General features: G+C 40.2%; 1 protein-coding gene across 2 annotated transcripts; it reads right to left on the bottom strand.

Moving 5' to 3' along the window:
* On the bottom strand, nucleotides 1–18,615 carry cfi (complement factor I). Of its 2 annotated transcripts, none has more exons than XM_081385923.1 (12): nucleotides 18,482–18,615; nucleotides 14,090–14,855; nucleotides 12,962–13,112; nucleotides 12,660–12,847; nucleotides 8,159–8,266; nucleotides 7,844–7,951; nucleotides 7,168–7,224; nucleotides 6,402–6,541; nucleotides 2,648–2,751; nucleotides 1,702–1,982; nucleotides 1,213–1,314; nucleotides 1–448 (listed from the first exon to the last, which is right to left on the bottom strand). In XM_081385923.1, the coding sequence occupies exons 1-12, from the start codon at nucleotides 18,530–18,532 to the stop codon at nucleotides 231–233; spliced, it is 2,274 nt and encodes a 757-aa protein (XP_081242049.1). In that variant the 5' UTR covers nucleotides 18,533–18,615; the 3' UTR covers nucleotides 1–230. The 2 variants fall into 2 exon arrangements, with proteins under 2 accessions (XP_081242049.1, XP_081242050.1); XM_081385924.1 differs by having other exon boundaries at nucleotides 11–448; nucleotides 12,962–13,046; nucleotides 18,482–18,582.
* Between the last annotated feature and the right edge of the window lie 3,738 nt (nucleotides 18,616–22,353).

The following is a 22,353-nucleotide window of genomic DNA, read 5'->3' as shown; positions in this document are numbered from 1 at the left end:
CCAGTTATTTGCAAATATAATTATTTATTTGGGGAATGATTCACATCAGAAATGCAACATAAACATTTAATTTCTCAGAAACACCACAAACTATGAAATACATTGAAACAAAAGAAGAAACAGGACTGAGCTTTTAAATTGCCTGATAAATGTATAATAAGCAGTTTAATAGCAACAACAAAGAAAAGCACGTACAGTAACATCAATTGGCAAATGTTAAACAGTTAATTTTACTGGTTATATTTGGTTACAGCCGGCCAGCCTGTGTGGAAGCGGATCCAGTCGAAATAATGTGCCACTTTTGTGTAGACCCCAGGATTATTGGGTTCGCCACATTTATCACCCCAGCTCACTATTCCCCACACGTACGACACGCCAGAAGCGTCTTTACACACCAGCGGCCCTCCAGAGTCGCCCTGACAGGAGTCCACCTTCCCCTCCAGGTCACCTGACACAGAGCACAACCAATGAGAGACCAGGAACTGGTGAACCAAGAGTCACTATGCACATGGCACTGTTCCGTTAAATAAACAAAGGCTTAAACATTAATTACAGAGGTACAGGCCTACAGTACAAGTTCATATAATAGCTTTACGAATGCTTTGCTACTTATCTGCTGATTTACAGTTTGTTTTGAAACATTTTCACTCAGAAATTGCTAGTAAATTTGCAAAGAAATGGCAAGTAACACATTGAATTAAATGTGAAATTTTGAAGAAGAAAGAAGTTTATGGGCTCTGAAAATGATCTCTGAGTTTCCCAATCATAAATACGATTTGAGAGGCCGTTCATGTCTAATTTCCTGATGCGGAAATTGTATTTACGATGATTCTGATAGAATGTGCAGGCAGTATTATATTCTGCGTATGATCACAAATTTTAGTGTTTAGTCAAACACACACATACACAATCACACACAAACGCACAGGCACACGCACACACACACACACACACTCGCGCACACACACACTCGCTCACAAACACACACACACACACAATCGCGTGTACACACACACACACACACACACACACTCGCACACACACACACACACACACACACACACACACACACACACACACACACACACACACACACTCGCGCACACACACACTCGCTCACAAACACACACACAATCGCGTGTACACACACACACACACACACACACACACTCGCACACACACACACACACACACACACACACACACACATACCTGCACACTCCATTCCAGGGAGGAAACGGTCCTTGTAATATTTCTCGCAGTCACCAATAATCGTCACATTTGCCCATTTTAGAATCGCTGCTGACATTCCCGCTTTAAACAAACAGACGTAGAGACAATAAAACCAGAACTGTAACCCCAATAATAATCTAAAACCTTGTTCACACCAATAACGATATTATTAAATAATATAATATTAAAGGGATAGTTTACTCAAAAATTTAAATTAGCCCATGATGTGCTCACCCTCATGCTAGGTGTATGATGTGTATTAAAAAAGCCAGGACATTTTTTAATATAACTCTGATTGTATTCGTCTGAAAGAAGAATGTCATTTACACCTAGGATGACTTGAGGGAGAGTAAATCATGCGGAATCAATTTTTCATTTTTGGGTGAACTATCCCTTTAAAATGAATACAGAATGAATGGATTAAAACTAAATTCGTAAAATGATCCGCATGGCAGCGTGTAGCCGAACCTCTGTCGCGGCCCCAGCCGGAGATGGTGCAGGTGTCGCTGGGCTGGAACTGTTGTGTGGACCAGGGCACACACACGGCTCGCACCGCCGGGTTATCATGCATACACTTGTCCGATAGATTCAGCGGCTCTAGCTGCACCAGAGCGATGTCGTTGGCGTAGGTTTGTGCGTTATATTCATGATGGATGATGATGTTCTTCACCGGGATGCTGTCTGTCGTTGACTGCTTACGAAACTTCTTCCAGAGAGAGAACTTGATTCGGTAGGACTTTGGTTTGGGCCTAAACACACGACACGCAAATGCACAACTGTTTCTCAGTCGCTGTTCTGTACAGGTTGATCAAAACGTGTGCCGATTGGTAGTGATGGCAATTTTAAAACACTGCTTCGTGAAGCTTTGAAACCTTTACGAATCTTTTGTTCCGAATCAATGGTTCAAGTGTATCAAGTGTATCAAATTTCAATGGTTTACCGCTGGGGGCGATGATCTCTGATTCATTGAGAATCAATGAACAAGTGTCTGTAGGTTTTACCTGATCTCTGATCAGTTTTATACATTTGTAGACATTTTAATTAGACATTAGTATAATTAAAATGAATACTGGTAGTTAATAGTCTCTTATTGGCCCGTTTAGCTGAGCCATTCATAAAACAAACCCTGACAATTGATAAGACAACATAGACACTCAATCATCTAATTAGATGATTAGATAATTGCATTTGAAAGATTTTGCTTTCAAAAAAATTGCAATAGATTTGTAAAAGGTGTTTTTATGCATGTTTGGCCCAGGTTTTTGTTGCATTTACACTGTTCTGACCACTAGGGGTCACCGTGGAGACGAGTGTCGGATTGTTTTGAAGCCTCGACTCAATACGGCACATTTGCTTCAACTGTTTCAGTGTTCCACGAAGCCTCGATCTGCCCACCACTACCGAATGGTTGTACCTGACACAGTGGGCGGCGGTCAAAACCCAGCAGCCGCCCAGATACGCCCCTCCACAGTGGATCGAGCCTTCGTCCTGAATGGCCACCTGCCACTGTATCTGAGTCTGCAGGGGCAAAGGTCACACACAGAGGTCAAACCAAAACAAAGAGGCATTTTTTTATGTAATTGAAATTTTGACAGTTTACTGATTAAGCTACATTGTTGATATTGTACAAGCAAACGGGCTACTATATTAGCATCCACACCAGCAGATGATAACTATAACTATAACTATATTAGCATCTCTACCAGTGGACAGTAATAACTATAACAATATCTATAACGATAACTGTATTAGCATTCATAGCGGCGGATGACAACTATTGATAACTATTGACTATTGGCGGATGATAACCGACAAGGTGGTCTACGCTCCCACCGTATGTCGCAACTCGCCCGCAATTGCACATGGCGCCCCAGCCAGTGGTGGAGTCATTTGCTGAGACAACAACATGCCTGGAAACTCGTTCTAGGGGCACTCCGGCCCGTAGAAAACTGAGGTTCTCCCACAGGGGGAAGGTCTGACGGCAGGTCGGAGTAACAGGTACTCGGAGCGTGCCGTGTTGCCATGCCCACCTCGGCACTCGATCGCGAAGCCAGTGCTGAAGCGGTCTCATATTAAGCAATCCGAGTGGCGTTGCTGCGGCTGCGGATGCCATATGCCCCAGGAGCCTCTGAAATAATTTCAGTGGAACCGCACTCTTGCCCTCGAACTGTCTCAGGCAAGTCAGCAGTGACTGCGCAAGCTCACTCATAAGTACCTCTGTGTCGAGGTAGAATGGAGACATGGAAGTAGGCATCCTTCAGGTTGATCGCTGCAAACCAATCCTGTGGCCACACACATTCGAAAATGCGTTTGGCAGGTACATGGCGGATCGACCAGCCTAGACATGGGAGGCATAGCGTCCCTGCGTGGGGGCGTGGTCGAGTTTCCACATTCTGTCAGTATTGGCCAGGGAAGGACCAGCGTTCCACGGCGGCCTGGTCTGACAGAACTCCCGGGTCAGCACTGCCTCGAAGGTGAAGGTGACACACAGCACTGCATGCCTGTGCCACGATAGTGTAAGAGAACATACAGCCCATGATCGTCACGCGATCGAGTGCAGTGAAGGCGGAGGACGCCTGCGGGCCGCGATAAGTCACGGGGACTCTCGCGAGCCGGAGGCGTCCTGATGCACGTCCGGGAGCTTTGTGATGCTGTGAGTGACATGACACCACCTGCTGGAGCGCCGAATGAAAACACTGGGTCCCCGAGAGGAACCAGGCACACACAGAAGCCCCACGTTTTGCGATGTGGAGGGGGGCGTGGCCCGAGGAATGCTGGTCGGTATTATGCCACACCGTAACCCTCAGATCACCCTGGTCACCAGCCAAAGTATCCCCTCTCGAGGAAGAGATAGATTGGGGTGTGGCAGAGGGGACTCTCACACGGAGATCATTGAGTCTCGATCTATAAACATCGCGATGGTCACGTTCCCGCAATGAAAACATGACTCATCCACGAGCACTGCCGAGCATGATTAAGCCCAACCACTGATCTATATAGAATGACATAATGTCATTATATAGATCAGTGAGCCCAACACGTGAAACAGCGCTCGTGACCATTAGGCAGATGAATCACGTGCCCACATCCAGTAAATACACGGGCTAGCCATCTTGAAAAAGACGTGCCGCGTGCAGATCTTTTAGAGAGAGGAAAAAGCTCAGCAGAGTGCTGTAGCGCCCAGGGAGAAACACACACTCGGCAGATCACTGCACAGATCAGCAGCAGGCAATGCGATCTCGCTGGAACGCGCCGTCACACCAACACACTGTAGAGCCGCTCATTTTGTAGAGTGAAGATGATTTAGAATGGCTTGCAGGAGTGAAGAGAACTCTTGGCTCCGAAGCGAAAACATATCTGCATATTGCCAGTGTACTTCCTTATATACCCACGAGGTGGGGCGGAGTTACGCTATGCAAATTCGGCAGACCCATGGCATTTTCTTGCCATTGGCTCGTTTTGTATACTCGAAGGTGAGAGGCTTTCTTAGTGAAACCCCATTTGTCGTCACTGACGTAACTTGTAGTGACCACGAAAGGGAACTATATTAGTGTCCACACCAGCGGACGATAACTATGCGATTAAATGCACACGAGTACAATTGTTAAAGATGTCCGTCTTGCGTGTCTTTATATTGCAAAACAATGGAAAAGCAGAGCAGAGGAACGGAAAATGGCTCATTTGAACATATATTTGTGTTTTTCTTTTTGTTATTAAAAAAATAAGACCAAATTACAAACAATAGGGCAAATACAATAAAACAAAACTACAAACGAAAAAAAAAAAACAGTTTTAAGTTATTAGGTCCATCTAGCATAAAAGTATGAAATACTACAGTAAATTAATAATAAAATGTCTTAACTGTATGAATTAAATATTGATAATACATTGATTCTTATTAAAGCTATTAAAGTAATTAAGCCAAGAGCCTAGCTTTTTATGCGAATAACCCCCAAGGCATTTTAACATGATTTTGTGAATATTTGAACCTTTAAAGAGAATTCCGATTCACGAGCACTTCAAAATGTCCAAATGTTTTAAAAACGTTAGTCTTGGTTATGCGAACGTTAAGGGAACATTCCATTTTGTAAACATTATGGGATTACCTTTAAAGGGGTCATATAATGGTACATGCACTTTTACAAGTTGATTGTACTGAAATGTGTGTTGGCAGTGCCTGTACACAACCATCATAAAATGATAAAAATCCATCCAGTGTTTTTTTTTTAATCTTCTTATATGTTTCCTCCTGTCTCAAATCAAGCTGTTCGATATTGTGACGTCACAAAATCGACGCCCCTCCCACGATGGCTGATTGACAGCAGCGTTTCAAACACAGACCCGCCCTCGTGAGCGAGCTGTCAATCATAGCACGCGCCGGTCGGCCTATTTTTACACTCAGGGTACATTACGGCATGTTTTCTATGTACGGCGTTATCAATATAATTCATAATCCCACGTTTATAATGAACAGTGTAGGCACAGAACGGGGGGGGGGTGAGCAAAGCTCATTATCATTTAAAGACACATGCACTGAAACGGCGTGCTGAAAACAGAGCTGTTTTTGACCAGATAAAATGAGTGTTTTCTTACAATACTAATGAGAATTTTTAATTAAAGTATATTACAAACTTTTCATTTAGACCCTAAAGAATCTAAAAAATGACATTATATGACCCCTTTAAAAGTTTTCTGAAACACGCTAAAACGATAAAAAAAAAAAAAAAACATTCCATGAACGATGTATAAATAATGTTTTTGTGAACATTACAAAAGACCAGATAACTTTAAACTAACTGGAAGAAGGTTTGTTCATAACCTTGCCAAGTTCTGAGAACTTTAGCTGGGTCAATATGTGTGTGTTTGTTTTTTCAAAACGATTTTGAAACCTATTGAAACAGATTTGTGTCACTTTGCACCAAAACAGATTGTTTGTATCTTTATTTGTGGATAGTTACGTGTTTGCATATTATATAAAAGAAACACTATATAAAAGTATGATCAGAAGCTTGTATGTTTTATCAACTGAATTAAAGGTTTTGTTCTTTAACAATCTGGATTCTTGCACATCTTTATAAAGAAAGAGATTGGCCAGAAAGTGGAAAACACAATATATATATATCATCATACTGCCCAGCCCTAGTGTTTCTGTGTGTTTCACCACTGACCGGTAAGGCCTCTTCCCCTCCGACTAAGCGTTTTCTGCGTTGATGTGGAGTCGCGTCCTCCTCTTGTTTGTACGCATAGTCCATATTGGGAACGCCACACTGCAACTGGCTCTCGGTAGACGAACGGATTGTGCTGATCTCTGGAACAACATGTGTTGATTCAGCTGAAGGAAGCCTGTGGAGATACTCCAGATACATCTACATTTGCCCAGCTAACAAAATACATTCTAAAGAATGTTTTGCTAACGTTCCCATTAAGTTACAAAACATTATTTCAGAATTTTCCCTGAATGTTCAAAATGTCCAGTTTTTTAAATGTTTCCAAAACGTTTTTCTTGGTTATGTGAACGTTAATGGAACATTCCATTCTTCAAACATTACGGGAATGTTATTTCTGAAATTTCTGACACAAGTTGTAACATTTAAAAACCGTTAGACGAACATCCAACTAGAACATTTCAGAAAAAACATCCACTGAATGATGTATAAATAATGTTTTGTAACGTTTTGAGAACATTATAAAAGACCAGATGGCTTTGCATGAATGTTCTATTATCGTAACTGGAAGAACGTTTGTTCATAACGTTGAGAGAACCTTGACAGAACGTTCCCTGTTGGCCCAGATCCGGCCCACATCTGGTATGCATTGAATCCACATGTACTGGATGTGGCCCGGATCTGGTCCGGATGTTCTGATCTTCTGGAGGTTTTCGTTTGCTGAAGTGTCAGACATTGGATGTTCAGTGTCATAAGAGTTTGTTCTCACCCAACATTGGATCGGAAAACAAATCTGGCGGATTAATCTCCACCTGTTTGGTGTTTTCTGAAACGCAAAGAAGAGAACAGGCAGTTATTGTGTAACAAAAACACTTCTAAAAGTCTGCAAGTATTACTGACCAACTGAACCTTCTTACAATTCCTTATGTATTTCTTTAGTATCATTTTTACATTGGTTGGGATTCCCATGGAAGCTTGTTTCGGCCATGGAATGGTGAGATATAAACTTGCAATTGGAAGAAGAAAGTCTGAATTGTGAGAAAATTTCGTAATTATCTTTTTTATTTCCTGCAGCACAGAACCCCGTTGAAACAAATGTTGGCAACACGCAGCAAAGGACCGCGCAAAGAGAAATTAGTTGTGGTATTCAATGAAGGTCAAGTAAGCATTTTGAAAAATATATCTCAATCACAGACACATTCAGATGGGTTTTGATTTCTCACAGGATGGTAGGGCTGAAAAACAGTAAGTAATCTGTACCATATTTGATTATATATCAAACTGCGTGAAGAAAACACAAGTGTGGTTTACATGTTTTGAAATGTTGCCATAAGTGTGAGCTCTCTCCTCAGGCGATCCAGTCCTGTCTGAGTAGGACTGTTGAAAGAGACGCTTGTTCTGGAACTGAATCCTGAAGTAAGAAGATCTTAAATGAGTTCACTGACCTTCCAGTTCATCTTCTCCTCCCAGACAGTCCCTGACTCCGTCTCGAACAGCTTGACGGGGAATACAGACGTCCGACTTACAGTGGAAAGCTTTGCTGTCATCACATTCTTCACAACACAAAAGGGAATATTAGGACAGTCTTGCGTTTTTAATTCTGTAAGATGTTCTTACGTTTTTATTATTAATAACACAATTACAAATGTAATGCATTTCATTAAAAACTAAGTAGTGCACTATCCAGAAACAGACAGGATTGTGGGAAACAGGAAGAGGAATGATGATGTCACGGACAGAGACAGGAAGCAGAGACTCACTCTGGCAGCACATCTCGTCACTGTTGTCTCCACAGTCGTCAATGCCATTGCAGAGTCTTCCTTTCCCTATACACTTCCCGTTCACACAGAGGAACTTCTTGCATTCGCCTACACAGGAATAAACATCAGTGTGTGTGTGTGTGTGTGTGTGTGAGAGAGAGAGAGAGAGAGTCAGCAGATTATAACACACCATGGCTTTACACTATACGTTACTTTTTTGTTCTATTGGGGTCGATCATGCCGTAATCAATAAAATTACTTTTCAATAAAAAAACTCTAGTGAAGATGCAAAATAAGTACATTTTATGTCCGATAATAGTAGATAACAATGGTAGCTTGTTTCCTGTACAGAATAAAATAATTTAAATAGGTAATTGCGACTTTTTATCTTGCAATTCGTACATAGGCATACATATATATCTTCATATATAGACAGTCGGCCCCTGAAACGCCTGTTGTCTCTGCAGGCGCACAGACGTGATCCAATCAGGCTTCAGCTTTCAGAGAAACAGAGTTTCCCTCATATAGCCAGCAAAAGCTGACGCAATGCCACTGAACCGTATCGCAAGAGAAACTAACATTGTTCTAAGGACCAAAAACATGTGCCTTTAATTCTTCTTAAAATGATGGGACACCAAAGTGGATCTTATTTCGTGCGATTTTAAGAAAATTAAATGAATTAAAGATTTGAATGAAGAAAGAGAGTTTGTTTTAAAATATTTATTTACTCACTTTCTGTTCCAGAAAGGGAGGCCATGGAGAATTTACTCATAAACCTCAAGTCATCCTAGGTGTATATGACTTTCTTCTTTCAGCCGAACACAATCTGAGTTATATTAAAACATGTCCTGGCCCTTCCAAGCTTTATAATGGGAGTGAATGGTGAAATTTTGAAGCCCAAAAAAGTGCCTCCATCATCATAACAGTAATCCATATGGATCCAGGGGTCTATAAAGGCCTTCTGAAGCCAAGAAAAATATCCATATTTATACTTTTATAAACTATAATCACAAGCTTCTGGTAACGACTCTATGCAAGTCTAGTTCCGGTGGAAGAGTGACCTCTGACCCGATGCATGAGGAGTGACCTCTGACCCGACGCATGAAGAGTGACCTCTGACCAGATGCATGAGGAGTGACCTCTGACCCAACACATGACGAGTGACCTCTGACCCGATGCATGACGAGTTACCTCTGACCCAATGCATGACGAGTGACCTCTGACCCGATGCATGAGGAGTGACCTCTGACCCGATGCATGACGAGTTACCTCTGACCCAATGCATGACGAGTGACCTCTGACCCAATGCATGACGAGTGACCTCTGACCCAATGCATGACGAGTGACCTCTGACCCAATGCATGACGAGTGACCTCTGACCCAACACATGACGAGTGACCTCTGACCCGATGCATGACGAGTTACCTCTGACCCAATGCATGACGAGTGACCTCTGACCCAATGCATGACGAGTGACCTCTGACCCAACACATGACGAGTGACCTCTGACCCGATGCATGACGAGTTACCTCTGACCCAATGCATGACGAGTGACCTCTGACCCAATGCATGACGAGTGACCTCTGACCCAATGCATGACGAGTGACCTCTGACCCAATGCATGACGAGTTACCTCTGACCCAATGCATGACGAGTGACCTCTGACCCAATGCATGACGAGTGACCTCTGACCCGATGCATGAGGAGTGACCTCTGACCCGATGCATGACGAGTTACCTCTGACCCAATGCATGACGAGTGACCTCTGACCAGATGCATGAGGAGTGACCTCTGACCCGATGCATGACGAGTTACCTCTGACCCAATGCATGACGAGTGACCTCTGACCCAATGCATGACGAGTGACCTCTGACCCAATGCATGACGAGTGACCTCTGACCCAATGCATGACGAGTGACCTCTGACCCAATGCATGACGAGTTACCTCTGACCCAATGCATGACGAGTGACCTCTGACCCAATGCATGACGAGTGACCTCTGACCCGATGCATGAGGAGTGACCTCTGACCCGATGCATGACGAGTTACCTCTGACCCAATGCATGACGAGTGACCTCTGACCAGATGCATGACGAGTGACCTCTGACCCAATGCATGACGAGTTACCTCTGACCCAATGCATGAAGAGTGACCTCTGACCCAATGCATGACGAGTGACCTCTGACCCGATGCATGAGGAGTGACCTCTGACCCGATGCATGACGAGTTACCTCTGACCCAATGCATGACGAGTGACCTCTGACCAGATGCATGAGGAGTGACCTCTGACCCGATGCATGACGAGTGACCTCTGACCCGATGCATGACGAGTTACCTCTGACCCAATGCATGACGAGTGACCTCTGACCCAATGCATGACGAGTGACCTCTGACCCAACGCATGACGAGTGACCTCTGACCCGATGCATGACGAGTTACCTCTGACCCAATGCATGACGAGTGACCTCTGACCCAATGCATGACGAGTGACCTCTGACCCAATGCATGACGAGTGACCTCTGACCCAATGCATGACGAGTTACCTCTGACCCAATGCATGACGAGTGACCTCTGACCCAATGCATGACGAGTGACCTCTGACCCTATGCATGATGAGTGACCTCTGACCCGATGCATGAGGAGTGACCTCTGACCCAACACATGACGAGTGACCTCTGACCCGACACATGACGAGTGACCTCTGACCCGATGCATGAGGAGTGACCTCTGACCCGATGCATGACGAGTGACCTCTAACCCGATGCATGAGGAGTGACCTCTGACCCAACACATGAGGAGTGACCTCTGACCCGACGCATGAGGAGTGACCTCTGACCCGATGCATGAGGAGTGACCTCTGACCCGATGCATGACGAGTGACCTCTGACCCGATGCATGAGGAGTGACCTCTGACCCGACGCATGAAGAGTGACCTCTGACCAGATGCATGAGGAGTGACCTCTGACCCGATGCATGACGAGTGACCTCTGACCCGATGCATGAGGAGTGACCTCCGACCCGATGCATGAGGAGTGACCTCTGACCCGATGCATGAGGAGTGACCTCTGACCCGATGCATGAGGAGTGACCTCTGACCCGATGCATGACGAGTGACCTCTGACCCGACACATGAAGAGTGACCTCGGACCCAACGCATGACAGATGACCTCTGACCGACGCATTAGTGAACTCTACCCCGATGCATGACCTCTGACCCGACACATGACCTCTGACCCGACGCATGACGAGTGACCTCTGACTAGGCTTGTTGCGATAGTCGGTGTTACCGGTGATACACGGTGTTTAACCCACCTACCGGTCATAGCACTTGACCACCGGCACCGTCCCCATCGTGTTGAAGTTTTAGCCTATAGTAATAAAGCACTTAATTCAGTTAGTGACTATGTGCCTTCTTAATTTAGCGTAAGCGGAACGAGCGCCGCAGTAAAGCAGCAGGTGTCCGATTTCATTTATCATTTGAGGAGAGTGAGGCGAGCTAACTGGCAAAGGATGGCGGAAGATCTGGTTTCAAAGAGAAATGCAAACGTGAGTTTAATTTTTATATTAGCTTTTTTTTTTGCACTTAAGTGTCCAGTGATTATTCGGGTAGGCTACCTTATTTAACGAAGTTTTTGATGTTCGTTCGTTTCATATTCGATGGTTGTGCGGTGTTTTTTTTTTTTTTTAGCTGAAAAAGGCAGGCACTTTATTTAACGAATAGTGATTTTTTAAATATAATTTCTTGTTTGATACTTGCACGATGTGTGCAGTGGTTCGTTTTGTTAATAAATGCACTTTAAAGGTGTTTCATAAGTGCTTTTGTTTAGTTTTTACATGGTGTGTTAAGTTATTATTCATTTTGCAATAAAGATGTGTGTAATACAAGCGAGTGTCTTATTGTTTTGTGTATTTTTATTAAGAATAAAATAAATTAACCCATGATTAATTCAAACAAATGCTACTGAATTGCCGCTAATTAAAGTGAAAGTAAATTGAGACGTGTGCACGTGCGCATTTTCGGCCACCCGAAATCCCCGACACGCAACCCCGGTGACACCGGGATTACCGGTTTTTTTACACGTCGATTAACCGGTGGAAAAAATCCGTCACCGCAACATCCCTACCTCTGACCCAACGCATGACAGGTGACCGCTGACCTGACCCATGACAGGTGACCGCTGACCTGACCCATGACAGGTGACCGCTGACCCGACCCATGACAGGTGACCGCTGACCTGACCCATGACAGGTGACCGCTGACCCGACCCATGACGGGTGACCTGTGACCCAACACATGAAGAGTGACCTCTGACCCGACGCATGACGAGTTACTTCTGACCCAACGCATGACAGGTGACCTCTGACTTTGACCTCTTGGCTTCAGAGGGCCTTTGTGAACCCCTGGAGCCGTATGGATTACTGTTATGATGATGGATGCACTTTTTATGTTAATATTTGGGTGAACTAACACTTCAAAAAAAAATTTTTTTCTTTATAGCACCTTTGTGTTGGTAACACTTTGCGACGGCCACCTCAGTGCTTTCTGTGATTGGCTGGGGATTATAGATGGTGCACTCAGCCAATGAGAGCTCAGATCCCGTGCAGCGAACCCTCATGCACTCTTTTGGCCAATCTGACTTGGTTTTGTCAAGAGACGAATGATTGATTTTAGTCGCCGTCTCCGCCCCTCTGAGACACAGACAGAAGAAGAGAAGCAGTAACATGAAACATGTTTAAAAAACACATCCGAAACATGTGGAGTGCAGAGGATTCTTGAGTGTGTGTGGTGATGTGTGTGTTTACCTGGGCTCATTCAGAGGGTTTCGGCAAACGACATTAGCTGACGCCATATTCCAGTCCTTGCCACATACAAGCATTGTTCCCTTCACTGTTTTAATCATGACCACATTATCAGAGGCAGATTTCTTCAGAAGGACCTCCACCTTCTCCTCCACTGGACACATGTGCAGACACACAGGTGAGGACTGTATAATCACATAGCAAATCATCTGACACGTGCCTTGAGTTCCCGTCAGTTTGACGCGCAACACATTCTTTGAGTTGTCAGAAATCGTCTTGAAATCGTATGATTATATGTCATTTAGGGTCATAAACATGCAAAGTTTCAACTATCTCTGATGTGACTGTCTAATGTGCGTATGATGTATGATGTTGGTTTATTGATCTCCTGCACTGACACCATTAAATGAGAACTGAACTGAGCTGGACGATGACATCACGGTTTACTCCAGAGCGGATATTTATATAAATTAACTAAATTAATAACTTTTTTAAAGAAAGAAATCAACATTTTAAATTTAAAATGACAAAAAAAAAAAAATCCAAATTTTAAAATATTCACATTTGATTGTCAACAAAATAGTTGTTAAATAGTTTTAAAAATCATATGTTAACTTTTTTTAATATGTAACCAAGATTTTTTTTTAGAACATTTAAAAAACTACGTTTTGAGGATTCAAAGAACATTCAGAAATAACGTTTTTATAACATTAGGATTTTTTTTGTGGCTTTGCTCATGTCTTTACACAACACCATTTTCAACTAAAAACGTAAAACTTTTAATGCGTTTTGGCCGTTTATTTACACGACAACAGCGTTTTGGGTGCGTTTTGAAAATGCAAACTTTTGAAAACGGGTTTCAAAGTGCAGGTTTTTGAAAACGGTCTCTGTGTAAACAACGAAAACGTGAATCTTTGAAGACGATGACGTCATCCACATGTACTACGTGTTCAATCTATAGTGTTTCCTCGCCATCTACTGGCCTGGCAGCAGAATACAGCGTTTTCGCGGATCCGTGTGAATGTGGATCGTTTTGACAATGGCGTCGTCTGTACGCGGAAAACTCAAAGGAAAAACGCCTCCGTTTTAGGCATAAACGTACTCTTAGTTAATGAAGGATTGTGTCCTCACCTCTGCAGACTGAGCCGAAGTGAGAGAACGTGGGCTGGCTGGATCTGCAGGAGATGGCTTTGGCCTGACACATGGAGTAATACTGGGATCCGTCTAGCGTACACGCTGGCTTATCCTGACGCGGACACTTGTACGGCATCTTACAGACACACTGTCCCGAGATACATCGCCTCCATGGAGGACAGAACACTTTTGAGCAAGACAACCGTGTGTAATTCTGACGCAGACACTGAGCCGGTCCCAGGAAATCCTCATTAGATTCTTTTGGGGTTTTGTCTTTTCTTTTTGGTTTGTTTTCTGAGTCTGACTCTGTTTTTTCGTCCAACTTTGGATCCGGTTTGTCTTTTAAGGGTGAATCTGTTTTCCCCCCCAACTCTGAAACCGGTTTGTCCCCCAAGTCTGACTCTGATTTTTCGTCCAACTTTGGATCCGGTTTGTCTTTTAAGGGTGATTCTGTTTTTCCATCCAACTCTGAAACCGGTTTGTCCTCCAAGTCTGACTCTGATTTTTCGTCCAACTTTGGATCCGGTTTGTCTTTTAAGGGTGAATCTGTTTTCCCCCCCAACTCTGAAACCGGTTTGTCCTCCAAGTCTGACTCTGATTTTTCGTCCAACTTTGGATCCGGTTTGTCTTTTAAGGGTGAATCTGTTTTTCCCCCCAACTCTGAAACCGGTTTGTCCTCCAAGTCTGACTCTGATTTTTCGTCCAACTTTGGATCCGGTTTGTCTTTTGGGGTTCCATCGGGTCCTGGTTCTTCCTCCAGAGTCTGATAAGATAAAATAAACTTCTAACTAAAATAAAATGCCAAATGTACATCAATCCATTAACCATGGAAGCTTGTTTCCACCACTGAATAATTGTAACTTTTTACCTCGCAAATGTAATTTATGAACTCATAATACCAAACATCGTAGTTTTAACATCAGAATTGTGAGATAAAGAGTGGCAATTACAAGCTTCCATAATTAACATGTTAATGTAGGCCTAGTTGAATAAATAACAATAGTAATGTGCCATCAACGTGAATGATGTTAAAACTGTAATAATACAGTAGGAAAATGAACATGACGTGAGTAAAAACAGTGTGAGATTCATTTGTCTGTTAGTAGATAAACTGGTAATGAAGTATGAACATAAGAAAGTGAGCTGAATTTCATCACAGTTGCAATTGGTGATGGTGTCCGTTCTGATCACAAAACTCTGATGCTGAATGTTTTATCACAAATGTGAATTGCACTATCACATACTGTAGTCGATAATTTTATCCCTTAAAACTCATTTTTGATCACCAAATGACACATTTAAACGTTTCTTCCTGTAAAAAAAATTCTTCATGCCTCAAAATATCTCGAATGTAAATCGACAGCCTTGATTGCTCAACTTACTGTAGTAAACGCTGCACAATGGTGTCGACTCATAACAGTAATTAATATGATTAGCCTTTTGCTTAGGGTTGGGAACCGAAAACTTATCCAGAACCGGTAGTGTTTTTTGAAAAAAATAAAAAAACGTAACCGTGCGAAATTTCTATAAGTTTCGGTTCCAAAAACGGTTCTGGGCCGATGTGTGTGCGAAGTGCTGGGAGCTTAATAGCGACGCGTCTCACACTCAACTCATGAATATTAAAATATAGGGTGTTTCTGCAACTACAGGCACTTTTGACTATCCCAATTTTAAAAAAATAAACCTCTATGAATTTCAATTTTAACCATCACAGTCTATAATACATATAAAATTGTACACAAAATAGAATGTAGTCGTTAAGATTTTAATCTGGAACATGTTTCTTTTTTATGTTTTTCGGGTCATCTTCTTAAAAAGTGCCCTTACCGCAATGTTACAATAACGTTAATTTTATACATTTTTCTTTAGTAATTTCTGTAAAAAATTTAATATATTTAAATAGCTTTTTCAGATTTGATGCAGTTTTGTAAATTCTGATATAAAAAAATAATATGCAAAATAGGGAATTTCATGTTTTTTTCTATGCCATGTAAAAAATTTACAGTAACCTTAGATGTCAATTGTTTCCATACGCACAAAAGATAACATAATTAACTTTTTATGACAGATGTTGCAATTTCAATGTGTTAATCATCTCAACTTAAGTGTAAAAATATTTTTTTTTTGCAAATGAAAATGTGAAAAAAAAAATGAAAATAGAGCAGTGCTGCGGTAATGACATCTTGTGTCGGTAAGGACAAAATAATTTTTTATGTAAAAAATGGCATGTTTATATATACTAATATATATATACTAATATATACTTAAGTACTAATAATATATTGAATATTTGTCATTTAATATACAGTAAACCTTGAATTTGTCTCTACCACAACACAAGGTCTTTACCGCAACACCTAAATTTGCTGCGGTTAAGACATGTTGCGGAAATTACATTTTTGTTAATATTTTAGCTAATTGGCAGCGAGCAAGGCCTACCACATTAGTTTCGACTCTTAGCATGTTAATATACATGAATTTAACAGTAATATACATTTATTTTTAAAATGTAGTTCAAAAATACACAATTATTAAGCTGAATGGTAAGGACGCACAATAAATACTAGAGCAGAAAGGATGATGTTTACCTTATTTTTTTGGTATCTTGTGAGTGAGGTCGTGTGGTGGCCCAGTCTGTCAGCAATGTGCTCAAGTGATAATTTCTTTTTCCATAGAAACTAGACTTGTTTGTGTTCGATACAATTTCATAATAAAAGCTTTTTTTCATTGTTGCGGTACGGACTATCAAAAGTGTGGGACAGGCACATTTAGTTAAAAAAATCATAAAAATGATCAGTAAATAATACAACAAAATGTAAGATGCTGTAAATGAATCTGTATATTAAACAATTCAATTTGAAATAATGTCATATTGTAAAAGAATGAGCTAATTTTAAGTATCTCAACATTGAAACCAAGGGTGTGGGACATGAGCAAAAATGATGTTTGGACCTATAAATGCTTCATAATTTTACATTAAATCATTAGGCTATTTATTCATTATTTTTTATGTCAAGGTGTGTATTGACACTACGTTTATATTTATGAAACATCAAATGACAAATTTTAACATAAATCTAAAATTTCACTCCTGGGACTTAAAAGTGCCCGTAGTTGCAGAAACACCCAGTAATGAAAGCACTCGCGCTACTCATAAACGTTTTGAGAGAGAGAGAGAGAGAGAGAGAGAGAGAGAAAGAGAGAGAGAGAGAGAGAGACGATCTCGATTCAAACACCCACGCGATCTTATTTCTAAATGACAAAAACTTCACACTGGAACATTCAAATCTGTTTGCGCTGTCGCTGAGAGAGCAGTTGTCAATATGAAACAGCTTTACTTTCACAATCTTTTCAGCAACACAGTATCGGTATTTCGGTGTTACAAATATTCAAATGATACTGAAATAAAAGTTTATAGTTCGAGAATAAACACTGCGGTAGCAACCAAAACAGAGTAAATCAGCTTTTGAAAGTCGCTTCAAATAACGAAAATTCGCTTCAGAATTTACTAAATGTATATAATGAGCGAGTACATCATGAATGCCTTTTTTCAAACCGTGTTTTTGTCTTATCCTGAATCACTACGGTAAGCCGAATACGGTATAAGCGTTTATACTCGGACTACTTTACACCGGCACCGCTGCGGAGTAGCACAGTGCCTGAGTGACTCACCTGCGTAATAACGTGTTGCTAACGTTACATAAAACATGTTCCCGTTCGCCATCTCCGTCTGCCTTCTAACACTCATCAGAAACGCTTTGAACAACTCAGAACGACAGTGGAGAAAGGCATAGTTCATCATAACATTGTTATACATCATACACCCGCTATATTGATAAATCTACCCGATTGTTCATATCTACAGAGAAATTACCGAGATAACCTGGCTTCCCTCGAGACTCCCCTGCTAGTTCCCCGTTAATATGCTGAAGCCCGCCCACACGTTGATCTGGTTACAAGGTAGTTTGTGACGTCAGAAACACCAGCGATTTCAAAGCGTTTTTGAGACTGTCTTTGGTTCACTGCAGTTTTAAGGAGGAAATACTCAGCAATGCTGTCGACTTATGAACTTACACATGCTTTGTCTTAAAGCAGATTAAAAACACCACATAGACACACAACAACAGTAAAAGCTGGATTTTCACCACAGGGGGACTTTAAAAACAACATTAAATTATTTTAATCCTAAATCTTTTGTTATTAATATAATATTTCTATTATATGAAAACATTTGTATCATTACTATAATATAAGGAGTGTCCTTTCTGCGTCAGCAACACCAAATACACTTCTGGTAAAATAATGACTGTTTTCGCACAGGTTTCCAAGACTTGACTGAACGGTCATGATTGTCTTTGATATGATGAGATGAAAGAAACAGAAACTCACGGCGGTCTGGAAGAGAAGACACATGAAGATGAAAGCAGCGAGGACCTTCATGACTCCTGCAGCTCCTGCTCTGTTCTGCTCTTTGTCCCGTCAGAATCAGTGACCGTGAGGGAGGAGAAACGCTTATTTACACTTCAGTGATGTGCACATCTCAGCGATTATATGTTAGGGGTCAATGCCGTGACGTTTTTTTTTTTTTTTTTTTGTGTACAAGTGCATTATTACCTTTCAAAGTAAATTAAATATATTAATATTATAATAATTAAAGCTGTTTTCTATGTGATTAGTAAAGTGTAATTTATTCCTGTGATCAAAGCTGAATGTTCAGCATCATTACTCCAGTCTTCAGTGTCACATGATCCTTCAGAAATCACTCTAATATGAGGATTTGATGATCAAGAAACATTTTCTGGTTTTGGTAACCTTTTGGTAGCCTAGTACTGTATAGTCACTGTGAATATCTTGTGTCGAATGAGGAACATTCATCGATTACACAATGATGTTATTTGCGCAGAAATGCAACAGTATTTCTCAATATGAAGCACCGGAAGTAACAGAGGCATGCGTGTATTTTACAGTTTCATAAAATAAATACGCGCTGAACTTATCGGAAACCCGAGGTTCAGCAGGACCGTAAATAAACATTCATTGAGTTTGTTTAATTATTAACTTGCATTTCAATCAGAGTCTCAAATAAAACGAATAGGCTACCTCTGGACTGAGAGGATCTCAAAGCGCTGAAAGAATCGAAACACTATTAAAACAGCAAAACTGTGCATTCAAAGAGTTTGATACATCAGATCGAATGATGGATTTACACTTTTAATGAATCTTACAAATGTTAAATTGATACATAAAAGTTTCCAACCACTACAACTGGAAAGCTTAATATAAAACCAACCACCAAATGTTGATTATTTTACAGATTTTCCAAAAAAAAACAAAAAAACAAAAAAACAACAACAGACTTTCCCTGAACCACTAAATATTTTGTAGTGCATTTTTATAAGAATTAAATGTAATAACATTTCTCTTTTTTTACTTATATTGTGAGGATCTGCTTCATAAAGGTATTAACTAAAGGTTTATTCCACATGTAAAAATTACAAACATCTGTCATTTCATTTGTAAGCAATGACAATGTCAAATTCTTATATTTTATTGGTGTAAATGACAATTAAAAAAGAAAGCTGAACAGATTGCAGAAAAAACACGTTTCTTCTGAACTTAAACATTGAAAACTAAACAGCAGAATAAAAGACTTATGAACAGATGATAACACTGAAGAGGAATCAACCTTAAAAACACAGATCAGAAATAAAACTAAGAAAAATAAATTAAAAGCATTCCTTCCAGAATGATCCCATCTGTCCAAACACAACCGCAATCGCAGTCATGTGAGCTGAATATTGATAAATCTATACCGTTTGATTAGAATGATTGATTGTGTAAGTGTCAGTTGTGTTAGCTATGGTAATTAGCATGCAGGTTCCCAGCTAACAACACAAAAACGTTTTGTTAACGTTCCCTTTAAGTTATAAAAACATTTCGGAATGTTCCCTGAACGTCAAAACATCCAGTTTTATAAACATTAAGAGAAACGTTCCATTGTATAGGCTATTTTTGGACACATTACTTTTGAATCTTCTGAAACAATTATTATCATTAAAAAAAACCCACTTTTTTAAATATAACAAACATTTAGGAAGAAGAAAAAACGCTCAATGAATATAGCCTAAATAAAGTTTTTGTATTTTGAAAACATAAAAACAACATTTTGAGAACAGTAAAGACCAGATCACTTTGAACAAGTGTTATTATTGCCATTTCTGGAAGAAGCTCGTTCATAACTTCGAGAGAACGTTCCCTGTTAGCTCGATTAGACGGCCTGAATAAATTAAATCAAGCGTCTAAAGATTTAAACAAGTGGAGTACAAATTAAGATGGAACTTTGCAATTAACTTTATAGGCTATATTAATAACATTATATTGTATTTAATAATATTATAGGCGCTTATTAAAGTGTTGATTTGAGATATTCACATTGCTGCTCAAGTAACTGTTTAAATAAGTTTAATAGATTATTAGATAGGCTATCTATAAAAACAAAACTTTATTTCAGTGTAAAGCAGTTTTTTTCACTTGACAAGTGCTTGTTTAATGAGCATTCACAAGCACAATGATTTTACACAAGAAGGAAACAATTTAGTTTGTAGCTACTAATCAAAAATCGACACAACTTTTAAAATTCACAGTGTCGGATTACGAAAATTAACGTTTTACTACTAATACAAAACATTGCTATTATAGTTAAACCATGCTAACCAGAAATTAAACATTGTTTTGCTACACCATAGTTTAACCATGGTATTTGTGGTAAAACTGTGGTTATACAAATGGTAGCCTAATCAATCCGCCGAAAAACATAACTACACTTTTACTATAATGAAACCATGGTTAATTTTAGCGATGCTGACAGTAGCCTAGCCTACGTCACATTTTATGAGAATTTACTTCAGAATTAAGGCTGTGATACGGAAAAATACTACCATGGTTTGTTAAATCAGTACTGGGTTTCAATTTCAATCACAATAACAATATTTTCTTACACAAACACACTTGTTGTCTGTACTATTTTACTATTTTTTACCGGCTTTATCGACGATATTTGCGGGCACCGTATTTTCGAATGGTGTGCAGTTCGCAAACTCCTGTATTATGGACTTTAGTGCCATCGTTTCTCTATGTAAACGCGCTAGACGGATGTGTTTGACCATTGCTCTCCATCTCACGCATATGTGCATTCTACAAAAAGTTCAAATGAGTCTCTTGCGTTTTTTCCGGTTCATCTCATGATTTTAACCACAAAAGGGGTTCTGTTCGAATAAGGGCCTAAAATGAACACACCAAATGCAAGTAAAATTCCGTGTTGGCGAGTGTATGAAATCGACATTGAACACTTTTATGAATTCTTACAATACAATGTTGTGAGATCTTGAACGTAAATGACGCTTGGGACGCTCCTCACGAAAGTTTTAGCCTTCCAATATAATTATTCAAGCACAAGAATAATAAATAATTATACTAATAATATATTTTATTTAAAAGTGCCTTTCAAAACACTCAAGAACACCACACAGTCGAGTGATAGTCATAAAACAAGACAGCAATACAACAAAACAACGGCTGTTTAACATGACATCGCTTAAAAGACAAAGGGAACTCAATTCTCTTGAGCTCATCTTGCGCTTGAACAGACAAATTAACTCGTTTAAAAAAAAGAAAGAAATGCCTGTCTTGAAGAGTTTCATTGTAAACAGTCGGTTATGTGAACAGTAGAGAAATAAACGCACATGTATCAGTATATTGGATCTGCGCGTTCATTCTTAAAGTGACAGCAGCCTAATATTAAATCTCTGAAATCAATGAAATAATCACTCACTACTCTTGAATAACTTCTGTATAACTTTAATAAGGAATACTATGTTTCATTTATACAGTGAAGATTATATGCAGTGCTATTTTACATTTGATTACTTTATTCAGTGTCTCTACCTGAAAACTACTGTTAATGTTATAAATTTATATTAGTTAGGCTAGTGTTTTCAGCTGTGGTATCAAACTTTGAATAGAGAATTGTGCATTTTTACTGGGATCTACAATTTGTGTCATTTTTGCAAAAAATGTAAATAAAATTGGTAACAGTTTATTTTACAGTGTCCTTGTTACACGTTACATGTACTTATAGTAATAACAGTAAACTAAGCGGAGAAATCTTTCTGAACTCACGCATGCTCACATCGTGATTTTATTCTGATTCCGATTTATGGCACAGCCCTATGAATTCTAAAGGAAACAAAAAACAATTATAC

The sequence above is a fragment of the Scardinius erythrophthalmus genome (genome assembly GCF_964197995.2).
Source record: "Scardinius erythrophthalmus genome assembly, chromosome: 15".
Taxonomy (NCBI): domain Eukaryota; kingdom Metazoa; phylum Chordata; class Actinopteri; order Cypriniformes; family Leuciscidae; genus Scardinius; species Scardinius erythrophthalmus.
The sequence above is the reverse complement of the archived record's forward strand: the minus strand, read 5'-3'. Positions and strand labels throughout refer to the sequence as shown.